We start from the raw sequence: 22,418 nt of genomic DNA, 5'->3' as shown, positions 1-22,418 counted from the left end.
TGCAACTGGAAAGTTGAGTTTGTGGTTTGGAACACCCCTATAGAACAAGCTGAGGCCAAGGCAGTATAATAGCTGAATTACTTATATCACTAACATTGTTTTAACTACTTCACCAAAGTTACACAGTGCAGTTAGCAGCTTGATGAAAAAAAGAAGAAGAAGACGCTGTTTATTTTATACTCTATTTGAATGTAAAATGCTACATAATGCTGCTTTAATTACTAATAACTTTAATAACTGACAAAACAAGGATTTTATAATATTATACTGTAAAATCTGTATGTAATGTTGTCATATACTGCTCTATAAATGATTAGAAATGTAGCAAATTTAAAAACATGTTATTAAAGAGTAAATTAATGACGCATTGTAAAATGAATAAAGCAACATCAGCTAAATAAAATATTTTTTTAGTGTATTTCTTCTCAACCCTGGTCTTTGAGGCACCCTGTCTTGTTCCTTGCACCCAATACATCCGATTCCAATGATTACTTATTAACAAGTCCTTTAAGAGTCGCAGGGATTGTATTAAATCAGGGAAAACACTAAAACATGCAGGTCAGTGGGTCTCAAAGAAACACTGATTCAACCCACAAAGAAACAGTGGGTTGAGAAACACTGATTCAAGTAAGTATTAGTGGTTCTTTTGTCCGTCCAGGAACCCTTGTGGTACATTTATTTATAGAATATTTTATTTATATTGAAAAACATGTATGTATATTGTATGTATGCATGCCTTCCAGCATGCAGTGGATTCATTCATGCTGTTTTTAAATGCAATCAAGTGGTGCTTTGCACGTGAATTGATTTTGATGACACTGCTTTTATTGGAGCAGATGCTGGATTAACTCACTTGCTCAAATGCATTTTTATTTGTTTGCTTTTTTAATGCATGTGCACTGCCCATGTGTTTGAGGCTTGTGTGTGTGTTTGTGCTGCTGCCATATTCTCACAGACAGTGGAGGACGAGCTCGCAAAAGCAGCACGCTCTCACTCACCCTAACCCCAATGAAGAGAGTGCAGAGTTCCCCAAACCTGTACGGGTTGCCAGGTATCCCTCCTGTACGACCTAGACCTGCATGCCTACTGTTCTGCTTCTGTACTCTAATCTAAACTCTACTAATCTAACAGCACCAACACTCTTGTCGGGTCTTGTAACCTTATCTTAACCCTGAAACACTAACGTTAAACTTAGTAACACCATCACTATTGTTGGGTATACATTGTATTTCAAGTTTTGGAACCTTTTTTTAATTTTACAACATACAACATCACATAAAATAAAAAAGGTACAATGGATGACCTTATAAAAATGCGGAATAAATATTGGAAAATCAGGTAATCCTTAACAGATAATGTCCTAACAAAAAAAATCATGCTGCTGGGAACTTTGGTCCACCCATTCCTGGGACATGTGAGCGCCTGATTTAAACACACAAACACTTACATCAGGTCAATGACACCCATAAAATATATTACTCTTTATTACTAACGTCTGATAAAAATCACCCAAATGAATGCCTCTTAAAAAATAATAAATGGGAGGAGAAAATCAACCATTAATCACTTGAATGAGCCCTGAAACTCCAAGACAGCAGCAACACAATGAAAATCACATGAAAAAATTGTGCGGGTAAATATCACCCAGCGTTAGTGTTCTAGGGTTAAAGCACTTATGTAGTTCCTGATTTTGTATGATTATAAAATTGACAAAATTTAGGCTGTTTGAGCTTCTGCTGCTTTTTTAAACTTTGAGATTCACTTTTGTCTATTTTTATAGATCACAGGATGTTAGTCATACAGTGTCACACAGAACCATCACTTTAACCCTGTTATTTTATTTTAGGATATTAGACCCAGTTCAGTTTAGAGCCTTTTAAATCTAAATTATCACCTGCTTATCTGGAGAACCTCCCACTAGTCCTCCAGAGAAGATGAATTCTGAGGCAAAGTCTTAGGCAGCCAAGAAAACAGATTAAAATGATTTATTATTGTTTAAAAAATAAATAAATAAATAAATGACATTTAAAATATTAAATACACATTGTGTTGGTTTGTAAATGTAAGCCTCTACAGAGGAACCATGTCCAACATATTTTAAAGTATATTTTGCAGATTTGTTTCTAGAATGCAACATATTAGAAAGAAAAAAAAACAGTACCAGTATTGCCTGGTTCAGTATATACAGATTAGTATTAATTTGTGGTAACTTTGTCATGGGGATTTTACACATCTCTGTATATGGCTGTGAACATCTACCTTAACCCTTTTAGACCCTGTGTCAATTATACAATGGGCATTATGTAGTTTATGTTTTTAATTGTTTTGTTGCACAGAACACTAATTAAGAACTGTTGTCCACCCGAAAAGATCATAAACCAGCCAATAAAAAAGGTAGCTTAGCCCCAATTAGCAACTCAGACACTAGGGCATGTCAGCACTACAGAACAAATGAGGCAAATTAGGCTCATTATTAATAATTCTGTAATTTAGACCACTTTTTATCATGTTTAGGAATTCAATTTTTAGTTAATTTGATTTTTTTGGATATCAGGATACTTGTGTGCATTACAGACATCACTGGAACATAATTCAGGTCTAAATTCATATTCAGGGTTAATATTGTCACAGGCCTCGCAGGCTTTGGCTCATATTGGTTTACTTGATATATACAGTAATTGATGGGTCCTGCTTAGCAACGTAAATGAGAATATCGTCTGTATATAAACTAACAGATTTAAGCAAACAGAGAGACAAGCTGTGTTTAATCAATCATTACAGGCAGGAATTCCTCTTCACTGGATTAACATCATTTCCAACTGTCTCCCTCTGGTTTCCTGCATCTCTCTCTCCATCTCTCTCTCTCTCCTGTTTCTCTCCGTCTGACTCTCAGCAGCTCTCAGGGCAGCGTGTTTGGGTTTCAGAAGCTGCGAGTGCTCCTCTTCGTTACTTAAAAGAGAACAGACTTTTCACTTTTCTTTGGAGTTGGATTGTTGCCATAGTTGTGTCGCTCCATGGCAACAATTGTGCCCTCCGCTGCTCCCTCCCTCACTCCTTCTCTCTCTCTTCTCAGCCCTGTTTCCTCTGGGGGTGACCCTTTTTGTTTGAGTGGCTTTATGGACTCTGACCTCACACACACATAGTCTCCATTGTTTAATGATTGCGCTGGCGGGCGAGCTCCTGCAGGAGTGAGCCGTGAGCTCGGCCTCACTGAGCAAACACAGCCGATTCAGGTGCTGATAGACCACTGCTCTTTTCACTGTGCTTTCAGCAGGGTAAACGTTAAAGTACACAAGTAGCCTATTTAACCTGTAGAACCTATACGTTTAGGTTAAGCAGTTATAGTAATGTGTTGTTTACCTCCTAATTACGTAATGAACTGTGTGTTACATTGTTACATAATGGAGAGTGCTTGTTTTTGAATAGCATTTTAAAGGGCCCATATGTTAGTGTTAGGAGTGTTTCAGTCTGAATTGCTTTTTTGAATCACAGTATAGGGCTCATCCAATCAGAAATCATTTCAGAGCTCATTTGCCTACTGTCTGTCAGTCTTTATAGCACAGAAAAAAACAGATCTTGGAAATAGCCACAGAATCTGTGAATTAGGACAGTTTTGCTGGTATATGTGAGCAGGTGATATAATTATTTTTTTTAGTTTGATAAAACAAAAGCACAAATATATTTATGTTAGCATATGTAAGTAAATACATATTTCTAGGGACATGATTCAGGAGGCAGAGGTTGCTTCACTGGCTCTGCTGTAGGGCTGCAACTAATGATTATTTTAGTAGTCGACTAATCTGCCGATTATTTTTCCAATTAATCGACTAGTCAGCGATTATTTCTGCCTTTTTAAAATAAACATTATTTATCACTTTCAAAAGACATTACATCATAATCACATAATACAAAAAAATACATAATAATTAAGGAATTTGAATATGTATGACTTCTTACAAAAGTATCATTTTTCATCCCAATGTAATAACATGATATCAAATTATTAAAATTTTAATATTGACCAGGGGTATTTTTGTACAGTTTTTTTATTTAGAGTTCTCAGTCTCTTTAATTCACATATTATTTGTTTAAAAATGATTATAGCGGGAATTTGTACTTATTTGTACTTTGTACTTCATAGATCATTGTGCATCTGGTTCTCCACATTTTACTGTTAACAATACAGATTATATACCAAAAGAATTCTTTTGTTTAAATATCAAGTCCTTCATCAAAGATTCCATACCTTATTGTTTTGGTATTTACCTCGATATTGAGACCAACGTCCTTTAAAAAAGTCCAGGTGTCTTGCGCTCGTTGGCATTCGACGAGTAGATGGTCGATGGTTTCGTCCGCAGTGCAGTGTGTGACAGGGCAAACCTTTGTCGTCACAAAACAGCTCCACTTGACCACAGTTCTTACAGCCAACCTGCCGACACTAATTAGCCACATAATATCTCTAACATTTTCTGAGAGTCCCTTATATTGTAGTCTCCCAATGAGAGCTTTGCGATTATTTTTGCCATGCCCTCCCTCTCTGCTTGCTGTGGGTACAGCTCCTGTTTCTAGCTGCACTATTGGTTCAAAATAATAGAAACAGCTGAACATGGGATTTAAATGCCCTTCAAATGCAATTTGTGTAGTGCTACTAATTGACGATTAGTCGACATCGAACACTTAAAGTCGACAATTTTTTATGATTGAAATAGTCGATTATATCAACTAATCGTTGCAGCCCTAAACTACTGCAGATTTTTCACATACTACGCTGACTCTACTAGCTCATGTTAAGATCTTAATTTAATTATAGCTGATTCTAGTGATCATCCGCATTCAAAATTTTTGGTTTTGATAATCTCTGTTAGCACATTAGCTTATAACAAGAGGCTGTCCCTTTTTTAAATCGATTATGCATAAAAAAAAGTTTTAACTGAATTAAATTTTTTGTAGTTGTCTTATCAAAGTTTCAGTTTCTACCATGTTAAAAAATTGTTCAGGAGCAGTTTTTGCTTGTTTTAGATGTTTTAAGATGGTATTTGATGGTCAAGGTGGTTAAAAAAGCTGGTCAACCAGGCAAGAACATTCAATATAATGGTAGACTGGCTTGTTTATCCAACCAGCTTGACCAGCATAGTGTATATAACTCTTGATTTAGCTCATAATGGTTGGTTGACCCTCTTGGTGTTGTTGGTAAGGTGGCTAGTCTAACTTGGTCAGGTAGGTCATGCTTCTAGACCAGCTCAACCTTCTAAATTAAAGCAAAACCATAATCTGTCCAAGAACTTAACTAGTCAACCATATTTTAACTTATATGATACAGAAACTGACAATTATTCTAAATGCACATCCCTAGTTTTTATTTTAATTAAAAATATATATTACAAAGCAAGACTACAACTGTCTAATTTCAACATAATTAAATATTTTCTCTTTTACATAAAAAAACACCTGTTGCGTTACTGAAGTTTGCTATCTGTACTTTCATTAATAAGAAAAAACAGCCACTATAACAGACTTTTATCTTTACCTGTACTGACTAAAACTTTGTAGATTTAACCTTCTAACTCTTATCAAAGATTTTACTAGATAAAAAGGTGAGTTTACATGTTTGTAGCTGTAAATATGTAAAAGAATATATATATATATATATATATATATATATATTTTTTTTTTTTTTTTCTCATTCCATTTTTACAATAAAACTCTTCCTCTTTCATGCACTCCTGCTGTGAGTACTGGAGCAGTGGTCTGGAACTCAGCCAGTGTTGATATCTGATGTACTACGCAGTGTGCACACACAGCATGAATGGACCCTGATGAGCGTCATAGACCATATAAGCCATTCATCCAGTCTCTGTGGAGCTTTTACTCTCTGTGGGTTTCTGCTAGAATAAAGCGAGCTACAGAACACAAACAAGAGATACTCATACCTGCATGTACTGTACACACGTCTCTAATAGTGAACTGATGCCTCATACCTGCTTTTTTATTTCCGCTCAGGCACCGACACGCCGTCCGCAGATTCAGGTAAGCAAGACTTTTAAAAATAAGTTTTAAAAAGCAAACATTTTATGCTGTTTTGAGTGGTTCTTTATTGACGAAAATTAAAGACCCTCAAAAAGACTGTACATTTCAAAGCAACATATAATTGATGTTAATTATTATACAATTAAAATTAACGTTATAAGTAAAGGCTTCACTAATAGTCCAGTATACACTGTTCATTAGTTGATTGTCCAAGTTCATCCGTTATCTCTTAGGGGTGTGACGAGACAAGACACGATATTGGGTTCACGAGAACGAGACGAGATTTAAAAATAAAATTTTAAAGGAAAACGTCAAAAATGAAAAATAGAAAACTTGAAAACTAGAGTTTTATTTGACAAAATCATATAAAACAAACTTAACAGACTGGTTTCTCTCACACAAATAGAAATAAGAATAAAAAATAAAAATAAAACTTTTCTAGGTCTTATATAGTGCAAACAATAAGTGCAAACCACAACCAGTCATATTAAGCCAATGGTTTGTGTTTTTTTCTCCTAAATCTCTTGTAATACGCTACTGGGTTGCCAGATCCCACTTAATCCCACTTAAAAAGTCCACACTTAACTGTTTTTTGCCCCGCGAGACAGGTTTAAACCTGACGAGAAATATCGTCTGTTTTAATCTCGCGAGATGTTGTGCCACGAGATCTCGTCACACCCCTAGTATCTCTTGATTATAACTTACTTACTGACCAAGTAACAGGTGTAACATAATCCTCAACAAGCTGATAAAGACATGCTACTTACAGCATTCTTTAACTGAATCTGAAGCCTGTAGAATTGACTAATTAACTAAATAGATACTCTGCAAATGTTAGAATTATTTAAAAAAAAACTAGTAATACCTTACAGTTTTAGGGTTGGTGTTCAAATTTGGATCAGTGTAATTTTAGGCATAAGATAGGGGCCAGGGTTATGGTGGCTACATATGCCCAATATCCTTATAATTGCTTAATAGAACATATTAGAACAAAACAGCAAGTAATGTCACATTTCAATTAATTTTTTGTTTTAATGGTAGTACCAATATACAGTAACAATCTATTTAAAACAGCAGTCAATAGGGCGCCGAGTGGTCCAGTGGTCTAAAGCTCTGCCACTATGAGCGGGAGGTCCCCGGTTCGAACCCCCGCTCATGCAGCTTTGCCATCAAGCTACTGGTGCTCAGAGGTAGCAAAATTGGCCCTGCTTCCTCTGGGTGGGTAGATGGCGCTCTCTCCCCACATCACTCCTAGGGTGATGTCCACAGCACAGGGCGTCTGTGAGCTGATGTACCGGAACCGAGTCGATGCGCTTTCCTCCGAGCGCGCTGGCAGCAGCTCGAAAAAAGCGGTGGCTGACTTCACATGTATTGGAGGAAGCATGTGTTAGTCTTCACCCTTCTGGTGTGTTGGGGCATTACTAGTGATAGGGGGAGTCCTAATGAGTAGGGGGAGTCCCAATAAGGCTGGGTAATTGGCTGTGTAAATTGGGGAGAAAATGGGAAATATTACGAAAGAAAAAAAAAAAACAGCAGTCAATAAAGTCTTTAATTTTTTCTATTTAATTAAAAGCAAAAGTATTCCTGAGTGGAGATGGTGACAAAAAATCTAATAATAAAATAGAAATAATAAAATATATCAGTGTGCTGGCCCACAGTGGTCTGGTAGGTTTTGTTTGAAGTCTTTCTGGTCACATCAGATGTTTATAACATCTCATGTTAAAGGTGATCAAGCATTGTTTTCTGATTGCCACATGCTTGCTGTAATAACACATTCTCACCAGAGAGGATTATCTCTTTAATGCAGTACAACAACTCTATATGTACTGATTGTAGCATAACAAAACACTGACCTGTCCAAAGTCATGGGACAGCAGTATGTAAACTGTCAAGAGATGGCTTGGGTTAGTGTAAAAATATCTTGTAAAATGATTACTGCTTCGTTAATAAATGTAGTTAATAATGAACTCTACTCTTTTAGATGTGTGGCGGCCCTACAGCCCTGGGGGTGCTCTTAGAAACGGGGAGTCGGCCACTTCTTCTTTAGCAGCCAAAGGATTTAGGAGCGTCAGACCAAACCTGCAGGAAAAGAAATCTCCCACACCGGTAGGTTCAGCTGCGTTTTCCTGCACTCGCTCTGTTGGGCTCAGTGTCTCAGTCTCAGGAAGTTTTTACTTCCACAGGAAGAGCTCATGGAACTGCTGTAGACAGGCGTCCTTGAATTTAGCACGCTGTGTTTGTTGGTCAGTGGTGACAAACAGAGGCAAACCCAGTTTTTACATGGAGGCTAAATGTGTAGTGTTATTATTATGTTGCTGTTTGGCTCTTTTACTTGGTATAATCCCAGTACTTGATATAATACAGATAAAAAGATGTTTGTTAGTTCTTAAAACAATCACATTAACAACTCCAATTAGCACATATGAGCACGTTGTAGTTATGTAGTTACAAACTGTAATAGACTGTTTCTCTGCATACATCACTATCAACCTGTGGCAATAATCAGGAACCTAAAAGACCACCACAGAGCAGGTACTATATACTAGGGTGGTGGGTCATTCTGAGCGCTGCAGTGACACTGACTTGGTGGTAGTGGTTAATGTGTGTTGTGCTGGTGGTACAAGTGAACAGCAGTGCTGCTGGAGTTTTTAAACACTGTGTGCACTCACTGACCACTCTTATGTTTCTGCACAGTTTGTGTTTTTCCACTTCTAGTCCTTAATTGATGTTTACAGGACACTGTTGCCTAGATTTGTATGGTTGGTGGACTATTCCCAGTCCAGCTGTGACATTGGTTTACATGTATATGGTCAGTGGAGCTAAAAGAAAATGGGAAATTAGTCTAAAAACAAGAAGGTGGCCAATATATTATTGTATAACATGCTGCCTACGATCTGTTATCTATGTTTTAAATGAAAGAAATGAGGGCTCAACATGGAATTAAAAAGACTTGATTATGTAAAAAGAATCATTTTCGAGTTTCTAAAAAAGTTTCCATGAATAGCACTTAATAATTAATACATAATAGATCATATTAGGCAGCATATGGAGTTTAAAGCATTTGGGTCTGTTTTTAGATATTTCGATATGGAGACTATTGTCAATTTTGTCTCCTAATATGTTTTTTTTTCTGCTCTAATGTTCTCTTTTCTTGCTTGTTTGCACATGGCTGCTGTCATGACTGCACTGGGCCATGCTCCTCAGAGAGATAACTCCCCTCTCCACTTTGCTGACAGCAGTTCAGGAGCATATAGCTTCCCTAATTCTCTTACACAAACCCGACACAGCCCACCGCACACCACACACGAGCTGTCCTACAGGGAAACCTCATATCCCAGCTCAATGCATATCACATGGCCCCGAAGCTCCAGAGCAAACACATCTTCTGCCTCCAATCCCACTGACTATAACCATCCTCCCAGACATAGCAGCTCCCCCACTGAATCTGCATCTGAGCTGCCAGTGCTGGAGGAGCCTAGCATCCATCCATGGCCCTTAGAGCCCCAGCCACACTGTACTCCAATTAGCCATACGAAGAGACACATAGCCTCCCTGTCGATACGCATTAATCCTCACCCTCAGACACAAGCCAGATACATCCAGGCTGTATCTCTCAGGCCCCCGACTCCACCTAAAAGGATGGACCCTCCGGATCCCAGAACGTTCTCTCGCCCTCCACTGCCCCCTGCAGCCCAACAAGTGGTACATATGTTTGTATTCATAGTTACCATTCCATTCTATTATCATGATAACTCAACTCCCCTTTCACTATTACAGAGCACCATGCCAAACTACTAATCTCGAGTTGCTATGTCACTAATGCACAGAGCAGTTCATTCTCAAGGTCAGAATGGTCCAGTTACAGTAGTTACAGTGTTGTTTATTTCCTGCTGAACTTAAAATGACCTCACACTTTACTGAACTGAAAGCTAGGTGCAAGTGGATTTATTATCTATGTGATTTATACTGTTGTGATATACCATTTACTTTCTTATTTACTTTCTTAGTAAGGAAAATCTATAAGCTATGTTGACTGTTTTATTTTATTAATGTGATTTTTATTATTATTATTCAGGATATTTAGGACATTTTTCCAATTTCAATCCATATATATATATATATATATATATATATATATATATATAGTTCTTACATAAAAGGTTATTGCTCCTTAAGGTTATTGTGCTTTCCAGGTTTACAAAGTTACAAGTGCATTCCCAACATTTCATTGCAGCAAAAACATGTAATCAAGAGTTTAAAAGCCTTTTGGAGTGTTTTGCAATACCATACTCAAATCCAAGTATTAGGCAACCATTATTTAGAAATCTTACTAAATTAATTTTAAATGTGTCTTTATTGCATGATCATAACATTCACATTGAAATTTACCTTCCCACTATGAGCCCTCATCTTGATACAAAGTTCATTATATGTATAATAGGGGTGTAACAATACATCTAGTGCTCTATGAAACACCACATCAAGAAACAATACAATTACAAATCCTGCATTACACAAACCATTAAACAAACTGGTGTTTAGGACAGGAACTGGTGTTTTGCCAAAGAATCTTCCAATGACCTGCAGGGTATATCTGTGTGGGGTCTTCTGTATTAAATATTTGTGATTTATAGCAAGATGCTGCCAATCATAATCATTCCCACCCACAGCCCTGTCCACTGTGGGTGTTAATTTCTTCTATGATAAATTCCCAGTACACAAGTTGTACTAGTGATCGGGGAGCATCAAATACCCGCACAATACTGCACAATTGATCACTCTCCTTGCATTTGTCACACTGGCCATTGTTTAACTCACAAGAAAACACCTCACCACTTACAATACATGTGTGGGCATTCCCAAAGCCAAGGTCTCCTAATGTAACACTGCATGATCAGTTTACATAATGCTCATATCTTATGGTGTTTGGCATATCAACGCAAATGATTTGCAGGACAATAAACATGGTTTAAGTAAACATACTGTAATGATGTATTGTTACATGCCCTTCATCATTTCGACTGATCCTTCTTTTCAAGCTTCTACTTCTTATACCCTGAAGCAGATCTCTCTCTAATACACCTTTATCATCATCACCTGCACTCCATCACCTCTTCCTCCCATTGTTTCAGCCCCTGAATCTCACCTTACCACTCTCTTCTCTCATCCAGCGCGAAGCTCCACTGGCCTACCCAGGACCACCACCGGCCTCACACTCCCCCCCTTACAGGTCGTGCTTCTCCCTCGACTACACCTGCTCTAGGGGCTCTGACCTCCAGCCCCAGGCCTTTTCCCCTGAGCCTCCCTCCCTGAGCCTGGAGCCACTGCAGGGGGCAAGCCGTTGCTCCTCCCGGGCTCAGAGTGAAGCTTCCACAGCCTTGCTGGAGGAGCTGAGGGCATGCAGACTAGACCAAGAGCGAGGTTCTGAGACCCCCTCACCCACCCTCAGCCAGCCGAGCACAGTCACTGATGACATGGCGCTAAATGCCCCTGCAGCTAGCACCGCTAATGTAACTATCCACCAGTCGCTGGACACCATTAATCCTGTTTTACTTCTTTCTTTGTGGTTGTTTCTTCACTTTGGACCTTTCGACTTTCTCCTCTGGTTTCTGTATCTACTGTTTCTGACTCTCGCTGTCTAAAATGTGACCCTTCTTAATTAGCATTAAGCTACTGTTTTTTTCTCCGGTTGACTATGGTTGACCATGTAAACTATGCTAAACTTCCTACATCTCTTTTGTCTCCTTTGTCCTGCTGTCGTTTCTTGTTTGTACCTTTCCCACACATTCCCTTTGCCCTTTCCCTCCGTTTCTCATTCGGTTTGATTGCTTGGAGCCCTCCCTCCTCCACCACTCTTTCTCTTCCCCTATTCATCCTCTCATTCCCTTCTTTATGCGGCATTCAAGAGCTTAATCCGCAGAAACCAGCCACCCTGTGATTCACATTGGCTGGTTTTATCGCCTCTGCCCTCTGGAATGTTTGTGTTTGGAACAATACTAATGATGTCCCTGCTTCAGACCTGCGTTTGCTCTCTGCTGGATGCGCACAGGGATCTCCACTAGCTCACTAACTGGCTTTGCCTTGCAGCTTTCCTTGATCTCATAGTGTTCTGCAGTACTGGGATTCTCCTGGTAACACCTTTTCTCTGTAAAGAGACACCGAGTTGCAGGAACAGGATGAGATCATGATGTTGACAGGCTTCTTTTGCTAACAATGCCGGTGTACGTGGGAAAGAGCTGTAACAAAAGCATGCCACATCTCACTTCCTTTCTGCACATTACATTCTAACACTTACTGTTGTCTTTTGTACATAGTTGTTTTTCATAACTAAAGCCTTAAGGGTGCCAAAGAATGAATTTATTTAGGGTTGATAAACAAGAATCTCAGGTACCATTTGTCAAGTCTGTTTACCACCATGATATTTTGTTGTATTAAGATTGTCTTTTCTAGAGCTCTATGGCATGCATTATAGCATAGATAACATAGCAAAGAAATCTTCCCTGAGTCTTACCAGGTTTTTCTGCTGTCCTCTTGTTGTATTAATTAATTGGGATGTTATGTTAGCTTGCTGAAGAGATTAGTTTAGCTTTAAGCTTTGCCCTCACCAGCTCCCCTGGGATTGAGCTTGGAGCCTTACAGGTAATAAGCAAACTTGTACTTGCTGTCTGATGTATGTTTAGCTCAAGTTTGATATTTAGCTAAAGCAGTCCAGTTTATTTTTGAGGAAGCAGACAATGGAGCATAGCTAGTGCTAGATTTTAGGCTTTTGTGGATTTAAATTGAATCCTCCAGTTTTCGCTTTTGCTACGTTGTGTGACAGGTTTGATCTGCCCTTTAAGGGAATGGCTGGTGTCAAGAGGGAGGCTCATGTTCCAATAACTAGCATAGTCTGGTGGTATTCTCTATATATACACTGTTTGATGTACTGGATCAAGGTGTTTTTTAAACAATTGGGGTTTTGGAATTTTTCATCCTTGTTTTGGTTATGCCAGACTTTCATTTGAAAGAGGACAGCTTTAGTCTTTAAGGTTCATGGTATAGTTTATTTTGTGTATCATCATTTAACTATGGCAAGGTAAATACATTCTAGGGCACCTTTAAAGCCTTTTTCCTATAATTTCTCTCTCTAATCTTTCAATCTGTCTTCAACTGACCTAATCCCTTTCTTGAAGGTAGACACAACCTAATTTGTTTTAATCAATTGATAATGTGGTTCAGAAGCATGTGAATTAATGTGTTTGCGGTTCACAAATATTATGACTTCTGATTGTTTTTCTCTCTTTCCTCCACATTGCTTCTCAGGGACAGATGACTGTGAATGGGAACATAGGTGTGGCTTCAAGCCTAAAGAGTCATCATCAAAGACCCTTCTCCCCTTCCACGTACCCCCCTCTTCCTTCTCTCAGCCCAAGCCTTGCAGCGATGCAGCAGAGCCGGAGCACTGGTGAGTACAAGCTCCGGTACTTACGCATTCCCAAAGCCGCCAAACTGACAGCATCTCAGCTTAAACTCTGTTTGTCTGAGGCTCTCAAGCCGAGCAGCTGGCTAAGAGGGTTGCATCCTGTGGCCAAGACCTTCTGACTGAGCTGTAGCCTTCTGTGGCAGGGAGTTGAATCGAGCACAAATGGCACTGTCGTTATCTGGCATGGCTTAGTGATAGCCAACTGTGAGTTTCTGCTTGGGCAGAAGAGGACAGTCAGCGCTATGCTGCAGATGCTTTCTGCTGCTCTGTAATGTTGCATTAGCAGCACTTCCAAGTAATGCAGTGCCTAGCTTTATGGGTCTCAGTGGAAGCATTCACTGCTTGCCTTCACACTCTCAGATTGTGTTGGCGCTGTACAGTAAGAAAAGCTTTACATAGTGGGTGGAAAATCAAAACTTAAAAATGATACATTTAGAAATAAAAATCTTAAATTACATATTTACAATGATATTTCACAGACCCTCTTTTAAAATATTAGCAGAGGTTTCGATTTGACTTTGACTCTATAGAAAAAACTGCTAAAATGTCTTATTTTTATGCTATGTATTTAGATAAGTTTTACAATACTTGCATTGCTAATCTGGCATAAATCTGTAATCATAAAAATATGTAATAGTGGCAAGATACCACAGTTTCGACAAATCAGTGCATCTGTCAAAAAATAACTGGAATACAGTGTATGTTAAAGGTGTCCTGAAATGGAAAACAAAACTGTATTTACCTTAACATAACTGAGTGTACCTCAAAAACACATTTAGCTTATTCACTGACACTGTTTATTGAAAAGAAAATCGCTGTAAAACATGCAAATCCAGAATCTCCCAAACTATTACAATCAGTCTTAGTATGCTCCTCCAAAATTTGCATACACTGAGCTCACCAGCAAAAGTCTTCTCTAGTCCAGTTTTTTTTTTTTTTTTTTACCCTAAATTTGCTCCTACCAGCCTTTGCTAGATTGTAGATAATCTCCTTCTGCAGACACAAAAAGGCATAGCCTAGTTTTTGTAGTGGTGACATTCCCTTGTCTCTGTTACTGCTCACATACTTAATATTTAGACATCTAAGAGCAATTCAAAATACTGAATCAATGCATTCAGTGGCAATGCATGCAATATCATACATTGGACATTTAAAACAAAGATCTCTAAATGTAGTCTTCTGTAAAACTGCTAATTAGCTAACTTTTTGTCTTCATGAAGTTTTTGCCCCATTCCTCCACCTGATTCTTACTTTCTACCTGCTTACTTTTCTAAGTGCCTATCTTCTCTTTACTATAGTAAGTGTCTATTCAGCCAAATGTCGCTTCAGCAGCACAGCCACTGTGAATATTTCAAAGCTCACACTGCTTGATAAGTCACTGATGTGACACGCCAAGCTCTAATGCAGCACTAATGAGCGTGAACGTGTGGCCGCAGTTTACAGTCCGGCGTCAGTGCTGTACCCTGCACACGTGATGCCCCCTCATTCAGCACTGGCTGCACTGCTCTGCTTTTCTGTGCTGTGCAGTGCTGTGCTCTGCGTCTGCATCCGGTGATCTCTCTAATCCCAAGCAGCAAGTGATGGAGATTAAGCGCATGTCTGAGGGAGGTTTGGGGAGTGTTTGGGGGCAGGGGAGGGGCTTGGGCACTGGGATTATTACGTTTTATTGCGTGTGCTTTAAGTCTGTCTATTGTCTCGGAATAAGAGGCCTTTTTGTCGTCTAATGGCTTTGGGCCATGTGCTTGCTTCTGAAGAAGGATTTAGAACTACTTTTCTGGACCTTTTATTTTTATGCTGGAGCAGCAGCTCTGCTGTTTTCACTCGGGTTGTAATCTGAGCTGCTGAAGGATCACACAGCTGGTTGGGGTTTCCAACGATATGGAAGCATTGGAAAGTCCGAACAGGAATCGTACAAACTCAAACTGCCCGATCTGATCTTATCTCCATGCTTTCTCCCAGCTTCCGAGTCCAGCACTCCGATCTATGTCAATGTAAGTTCTGTGGCTCCTACCCGTGCTTCTGAAGAAGAAAGGAGAGGTACATTGAGCAGGGACACCCATTACTCTGGCATTGGACCTGTGGATGAGTCTGGAATCCCTATTGCGATCCGTACGGTAGGAGCATCTTAATTGCTTTGTATCTCATATTTATATATATATCGATGTATGAGAATGAACATTTTATGTTTGTACAGTATGTCTGTATATGTCACTGTTTTTTGTTCAGTTCTGTTCAGTTTGGTTTAGATGTAAATTGGCACACTTACATCATATAGATGGAACCTTGAAAGATGCACTGGCATCCTATACATAATATATCATTATGTATATCAATATAGCGTATTTGTCTGTTATGTTTAGTATAAAAACATTATCATTCATGTGGTTTGAAATACACTGCTAAAAGCTTGTCCCTGGTGCTCATTTATAGGGCTAGTCATTGGTTGTAACTTGTCTATGCCTGTGGTAATTCTAGAATTAATAGGCAATCAATCTCTTACCACGTGGGACTGGCTGTTTGGATGCAGCAGTAAATTGCATTTTCTCACATTGAGTTTTATTTAGCCTTGGGGAAGCAGGGGGCTGCTGAGGTCAGCATCATTGACGGGCAGCCAGACAACACTGTTGTATCCCTCAGCTCAGCAGAGCAACACAGATTATATCAGCATTTTCATCATACCCTCGTTTCAACAGCATCGGCTTGAGCACTGAGGTGAATCTTCAATATACCATCAATTTTTGGTTTATGCTTGTTTGTCTTAGACTGTGGACAGGCCAAAGGACTGGTACAAGAATATGTTCAAGCAGATTCATGTGGTGCATAAGCCAGGTAAGGCTGATTTATGTATTTCCCTCATGCATGCTTGTGTACATAATAATGCACCAGTGTATGTCAAGCTTTGTAGTGTGATAATTGTGAGCTCTACACATAACACATTACTCATTCTTTCCAATTTGGCTAACGCTGTTCCAGGTGGATAGGTGTTCATACTGTATTGTTGTGTGTTTGATGTATAATCTGTATTATCAATTGGTTTCAAATCAGTTAGATGTTTCTTATTTGCTATCTTTTTTCAAGTCAAGTAGTTTATGTTCAATACTGCCTATGTACAGGACATACAGGACATACATACATATATATATATATAAAAGAATAAGAGACAGTTAATGTACAGTACAACAAGGTCACAGATATAGACATACGTGAGACAAGAGACACAAGACTATAGTGCAATAGTGATTGGGACTTGACTATTTAACGGCCCATTAGTATGGCTTTTGATTAGTTCCTGTAGATGAAAGGTATCTGCTCTTGCTTGTGGATGGTTTCCCTAGGGGCACAGTTGCTATCTGCAGTGACGGGAATTGACAAGCTTTAAAAAAGGGGATGACAATAAAAGGGCTTTAATCAGCAGACCATGGATTAGAGCTGTATAATTGCTGGAACTTGACTGTGCAGCCCCAGCAGTATTGGTTGGTGTGTTGCCCTAGGGATCACATGGGTCAAAGGGCAGCTGTATTGTATAGGAACAACAACTGATCTCCCGTTTTGCTCATTACGCCCCTGAATTCTTATTCTTTTTAAGAATTTGTCTAACGCAAGTATATATAATTCACTGTTTATTTTTTGGCACAGAATGTTTCAGTACATTTTCAGTTTAGTCTTGGTTCAGGATTGTTCAGGGAGCTTATTGTCTGGGAGATGAAGCTGTTGCAGAGTCTGCCACTCACTTGTAGCCTGACTGTCAGGATCCTTTTGCTATAGCATCACTGAAAGGTGTCTGTGTGGCGGATGGGTGGGGTCATGCACAGTGCTGGTGATTTTGCTGATGCAGTGTGTTTACTGAAGTGTCTTGAAGACGGAGACCATGCAAATCTCCAGGCAGGGATGCATCGGTTCAGGATGCTTTGTACAGTACTTTTGTAGAGCATGTGTTAGTTAGCGTTTCTCTAATCATTTCATTAGAGCTTTCAGGAGTACAGTATTTTAAAATAATGCTAACAAGTAGAATACAGAGTGTGTCTTACTTTTGCTGCTGAGGTAAAAAAAAAAAAGAGTTAATTTGTTTGGTTAAAAACAAATGATGTATTAAAAATAGTGCACCACCATTAGAAGTACATTCATTAATGTTGTGAAAGTAAAGTATAGCAGTGTGGTTTGGGACACAGCCATGGATTTCTCAGGAGAATGAGCTGTGCTACAACTCAACAACACAAGCATATAGGACACTGGTATCATGTAGCCAAGACAGCAGTATAACAACACTGTAAGTGATGTGTGATAACTGTAAGTTATTGTCTCATGTTAGAAGTGATTTTTAGTGCCCCATGTGTGCTTGGGTGATTACCTTAGATATTTTGCTTACTTTACTTTTTGATTTATCTGATTCCACAGAAGTTGACTATTCTGGTGCCCGTAATACCACTCATCCTCCTTCAAATGCTGGTACGTGACCACACTCCATACAGTATATAGAACATATTGTGCATAAGGTTACCCAATTGTTGTATATATGCCAACTTTGTTTGTTTGTAAACACTGGCTCTTGCAGTGTTGCGTTAACCCATACTCTACTGATTTTAAAATATACCCTGTTCATTTGTCTAGAAATCAACTTTAATTTGAAACTTAAATTAATTTTAGTGTTTACCTTGCTTTAACCATACCTGAAGGACTCCAAGAGTGGAGATACTTTGTTCCAAACTATTCTTATCTATTATTTTTTCAGAGAAACGTGGCCCATCCAACAGTGTCCATGCTCATCCTGCACCTAAGAGCAGCACATACAGACCCATCACCAAGAGCATCTCTGACAATGGCACATGTGGCTTCAGAGCACCCACCTCCTCACCCCTGCCCACCTCGTTATCAGCTCAGCCAAGATCACATGACCGCGACACCAGCCAAGGAGTCAGCAGCACACAGAATATGTAAGATCCAGCACACTTTACTGCAGATCATCATGGATCATAGGGGGCACTGTAGTTTATTCTGGGAAGAAAAAATCCATTGATGGAATAACCTGGTCTATATTCAGTATATTCAGGAAGTCAGCTGACCTCATTCTTTCAGCACATACTGTGGTGGTACTATGGTGACTTTTTTTGGCCAGGCAGTGTATATCCTTATTAATGTAGGGCAATTAAAGCAAAAGTCTGTAGCTTTTCATAATTTAGAGTTCTCTCTGGTGAGAATGTGTTGTTGCACCAAGCATGCAGTAAGGTACTTTTTTAAACATTTTAGAGACTGCTGTTTTAATTTTTTATATTAAAATTCCAGTGGCTGATTTTTTTTTAAGTTAAAACCTTTTTTACCAAAGTAATAATGTAGTGTATTATCTTCACATATATTGTCTTCAAAAAGTCTTCAAATGTCAATAATATAGTTTATTACAGTTATTTCCAGTCCAATTATCGTCCAAAAAACTTAAAGTATCGTGATAACCCTAGTTGAGTGTATAGTCTTCATCCACTGTGTACTCTAAGCTCTGAGATATTAATCTTCCATTTGATGAGGGGATGAAATGTGTAGTGTTTATCACAGGCCAGCAACTTAAGCTCTTGACCTTTCAGCAAAATTGTGCCAATCATTTGATATTTTGTAAAGTATACTGTTGCTTCTCTCTCTCTCTCTCTCTCTCTCTCTCTCTCTCTCTCTTTCTCTCTCTCAGGAATGAATGGGGTCCTCCGGATAGAAAAGTGGACACTCGTAAATACAGGGCAGAGCCAAGAAGTATCTTTGACTATGAGCCAGGAAAGTCCTCCATTCTGGAACAGGAAAGAGCGGTACGTCCTCTCTGGGTTTTGATGGGATTAATAGAGATGCTTTAGCAAGCTTGAGAATAATGGAATAATTTCCATAGCCTTCTTCAGAGTCAGAGTCGTTTTTCATTCTTCAACAAAAGAATAGAAAAAAGCACACCCTTTCAGCAAACCCTGACCTTGGGCTGAATAGCAGGCATCATTACATAAAATCAATCAACCAGTCGAAATGTGTCACCAGTACCAGGGGCTATCAGTGCTATTAATGTTACACCATGTGTTTGTGGTCTAGGCTATAATTTGTTTAAACAAGGGGAGTCATCATTCACAGAATTCAGAAGTTGATTTAATGCAGTACAGCGGTGCTTCGATGCTATACGTTTTTGATACAATAGAAATAAAAATACCTGTGAATGTGCCTGATAGTAAAATTAGCTCCCAAGTGTAGAGTGAACATCTAACTTTCTGTTATGTCATATAAAAAAATCACTGACATGCCAAAGGTCAGGATATAGCAGTATGTAAATTGTTAAGAAGTGGTACTTCAGATTATGGCTTGGGCACACCCACACCTGCATAATTTACGAGGAGTTATAAATTGTGATTGTGGTTGAATACTGGAAATTAAGAGTATACTGTACATTAACTTCACATAATCTGTATAATGATATTTAGCTCTGGAAAACATTAAGAGACCACTTTATTGTCTGAATCAGTTTCTCTGGTTTTGCTATTTATAGCTATATGTTTGAGTAAAATGAACATTGTTGTTTTATTCTATAAACTACAGACAACATTTCTCCCAAATTCCAAATAAAAATATTTTATAATTTTATATTATTTATTTTATTATTAATATTTTGTCATTTATATATATATATATATATATATATATATATATATATATATATATATATATATATTTTTTTTTTTTTTTTTTTTTTTTTTTCTTGCAGAAAATAAGAAATGGCTAAAATAACAAAAAAGATGCAGAGCTTTCAGACAACTCAAATAATGCAAAGAAAACAAGTTTTAAGAGTTAAAAGTTTTAATTAGTTTTAATGCATCCTGGCATGTTCTCCTCCGCCAGTTTTACACACTGCTTTTGGATAACTTTATGCCATTTCTGGTGCAAAAATTCAAGCAGTTCAGTTTGGTTTGTTGGCTTCTGATCATCCATCTTCCTCTTGATTATATTCCAGAGGTTTGTAATTTGGTAAAATCAAAGAAACTCATCATTTTTAGGTGGTCACTTATTTTTTTCCAGAGCTGTTTTTTAAGTGCAAGCAATACTAATAGGAAGATGCCCTAGTAAATCAGTTATTAGTTATTAATTATGCTGTTTTGCTGTTAATAATGGAATGGTGGGCTGCTGCACTCTGCTGGATAAGAAAAGGCACTACAGTGTTCAGTGTTTTCTCTGTTTGTTATTCTCTAATGAAAAAAAAAAGTCATATTTCATGCTTTCCTTCCGATCAAAGCCATTCCTCATTCTGACACCTTCATTTCTGTGGCCATAAATACTCCTTTTCATTCCTGCCTTCCTGTCTCATCCCTCTCTCCTGTCCCCACGTCCGCCCAACCTGCAATCCAGAAGAGTAACTTGAACCCAGATGAGCTAGATTTAGAGAATGAGCCCTGGTATAAGTTCTTTGCTGAGCTGGAGTTTGGACGGCCGGTAAGTGAGGAGCAGTCCTGAGTGTTTGGTTTGGTGCTGTTAGCATGGCACTTGTGGTTGGTGTGAAGCTTGTTAGCTTAGACTGTCCCAGTAGCTGCCCGGCTGCTGTGGAAAGGAATGACTGGTTGGAATGAGCAGAAACACTAAGCGCATGCTGTTAACAATGTGTGAAGATCAAAAGATAATCTGATTTATTGAGGTATTCTGCTCCCTCCCTCCAACATTGTGCTCCTGTGCAGTGTGTCGTTGGGTGCCTGTGTATTTTACCTGTTTAGATCTGCAGGTTAGGAGCATGTTTGGTTTGAAATGCACTTGCACGATCAACCCACTTGTTTCCGAGTTTATAGTTAAGATATAATTGTAATTACAGATGCAACAATGAAGAATTCCTGAGCTGATCATATCTGATAAGGAACATCTTAGTTTGGCTGATATAAATAACTAGTCATTTTATTATTATTAAGATTTTACATTAAGCCTTTTCACTAAGAAAGTTTTCACTAAGAAAGAAAGACCCCACAGTTTTTAAAATATACCCTACAATAAAAACAAAAATTGGATGACACTTTATTGTAAAACCAGAACACAAACCAAAATAGATACGAAATAAAAAAAAAAATAATAAAATGGATGTTGCACAAAGTTCCAAGTTTCCATTTATCGAAACCTCTGAGTTTATAATATTGTGAAAATCATGTTTACTATGGAACATTCTACCAAAAACACTCCACATGTCTGGAGTAATTTATGAATGAGAAGTTTAACACCTTCTTTAATGATGGTTGATCAGAAGTTTAAGGGTTAAGATAACAGCTGTACAGATTGATTATTGATTAGTCTGTTAGACCCAGTATGTATGCCCACATTTGACTACTTTACTCTTATAACTGCATTACTATCACAATTAATTAATGCCATAATCAACCATCATAATTTATCACCTTCATTGGCCTTACAATAGAACCCTGTGGCGTTCCACAAAGATATGCTTAACCATAGTATTTTCCATGTTCCAAAAAAAAAGGTGATAGTGTATAAAATGTACATACAAATATAATGCAATGATTTGCAAATTTTATAGACACAGTAGAACATAGACCACATATCAGTTGCCATACAAGGGATATTTTTTCATTTCATAAAAAACAAAACAATCATTTAGAACCTAATTTTATAAAAAAAAATCATTTAGAACCTAAACAAAATTACAACTCAGGCTTAAGGAATATTACAACTAAATATCATAGCAATTATATTTATCTACATTATTTATTGTAGGTGCAGGTTATACATCATCTGCTAATATCTGTGTATCGTGCACCCTGATTATAATTTCATTAGGAGCAGTAGTGAAACGTGGTAGGTACCTTGTTGGTTGGTGTTGTGCAGAGTGCTGCTAGTTGCCTGCTGGTATAAGGTAGTAAAACATCTAATTCTTGTCCTGCAGTCAGGTAACCAATCCTTTACCTCCATTTTCTCCCATTATATC

At 38.2% G+C, this 22,418-nt stretch overlaps 1 protein-coding gene across 16 annotated transcripts in view; it reads left to right on the top strand.

The window, feature by feature from the left end:
* The window catches only part of sorbs2b (sorbin and SH3 domain containing 2b), a 95,755-nt gene that overhangs the window by 47,567 nt on the left and 25,770 nt on the right, over positions 1-22,418 (top strand). For 8 of the 16 annotated variants that reach the window (XM_022684190.2, XM_022684192.2, XM_022684193.2 and 5 more), the window contains 12 exons: positions 956-1,051; positions 6,001-6,027; positions 8,009-8,133; positions 9,232-9,729; positions 11,199-11,537; positions 13,330-13,471; positions 15,449-15,603; positions 16,252-16,318; positions 17,885-17,935; positions 18,219-18,420; positions 19,161-19,275; positions 20,846-20,929. In XM_022684190.2, the coding sequence (XP_022539911.2) occupies positions 956-1,051; positions 6,001-6,027; positions 8,009-8,133; positions 9,232-9,729; positions 11,199-11,537; positions 13,330-13,471; positions 15,449-15,603; positions 16,252-16,318; positions 17,885-17,935; positions 18,219-18,420; positions 19,161-19,275; positions 20,846-20,929 (1,901 nt within the window). The remainder of the gene's footprint in view (positions 1-955; positions 1,052-6,000; positions 6,028-8,008; positions 8,134-9,231; positions 9,730-11,198; positions 11,538-13,329; positions 13,472-15,448; positions 15,604-16,251; positions 16,319-17,884; positions 17,936-18,218; positions 18,421-19,160; positions 19,276-20,845; positions 20,930-22,418) is intronic. The other 8 variants (XM_022684197.2, XM_022684194.2, XM_049484450.1 and 5 more) reach the window with 5 other exon arrangements.

Source organism: Astyanax mexicanus, chromosome 10 (assembly GCF_023375975.1).
Source record: "Astyanax mexicanus isolate ESR-SI-001 chromosome 10, AstMex3_surface, whole genome shotgun sequence".
NCBI lineage: Eukaryota > Metazoa > Chordata > Actinopteri > Characiformes > Acestrorhamphidae > Astyanax > Astyanax mexicanus.
Note: the sequence above shows the minus strand (reverse complement) of the source record. Positions and strands in the feature narration are given on the sequence as shown.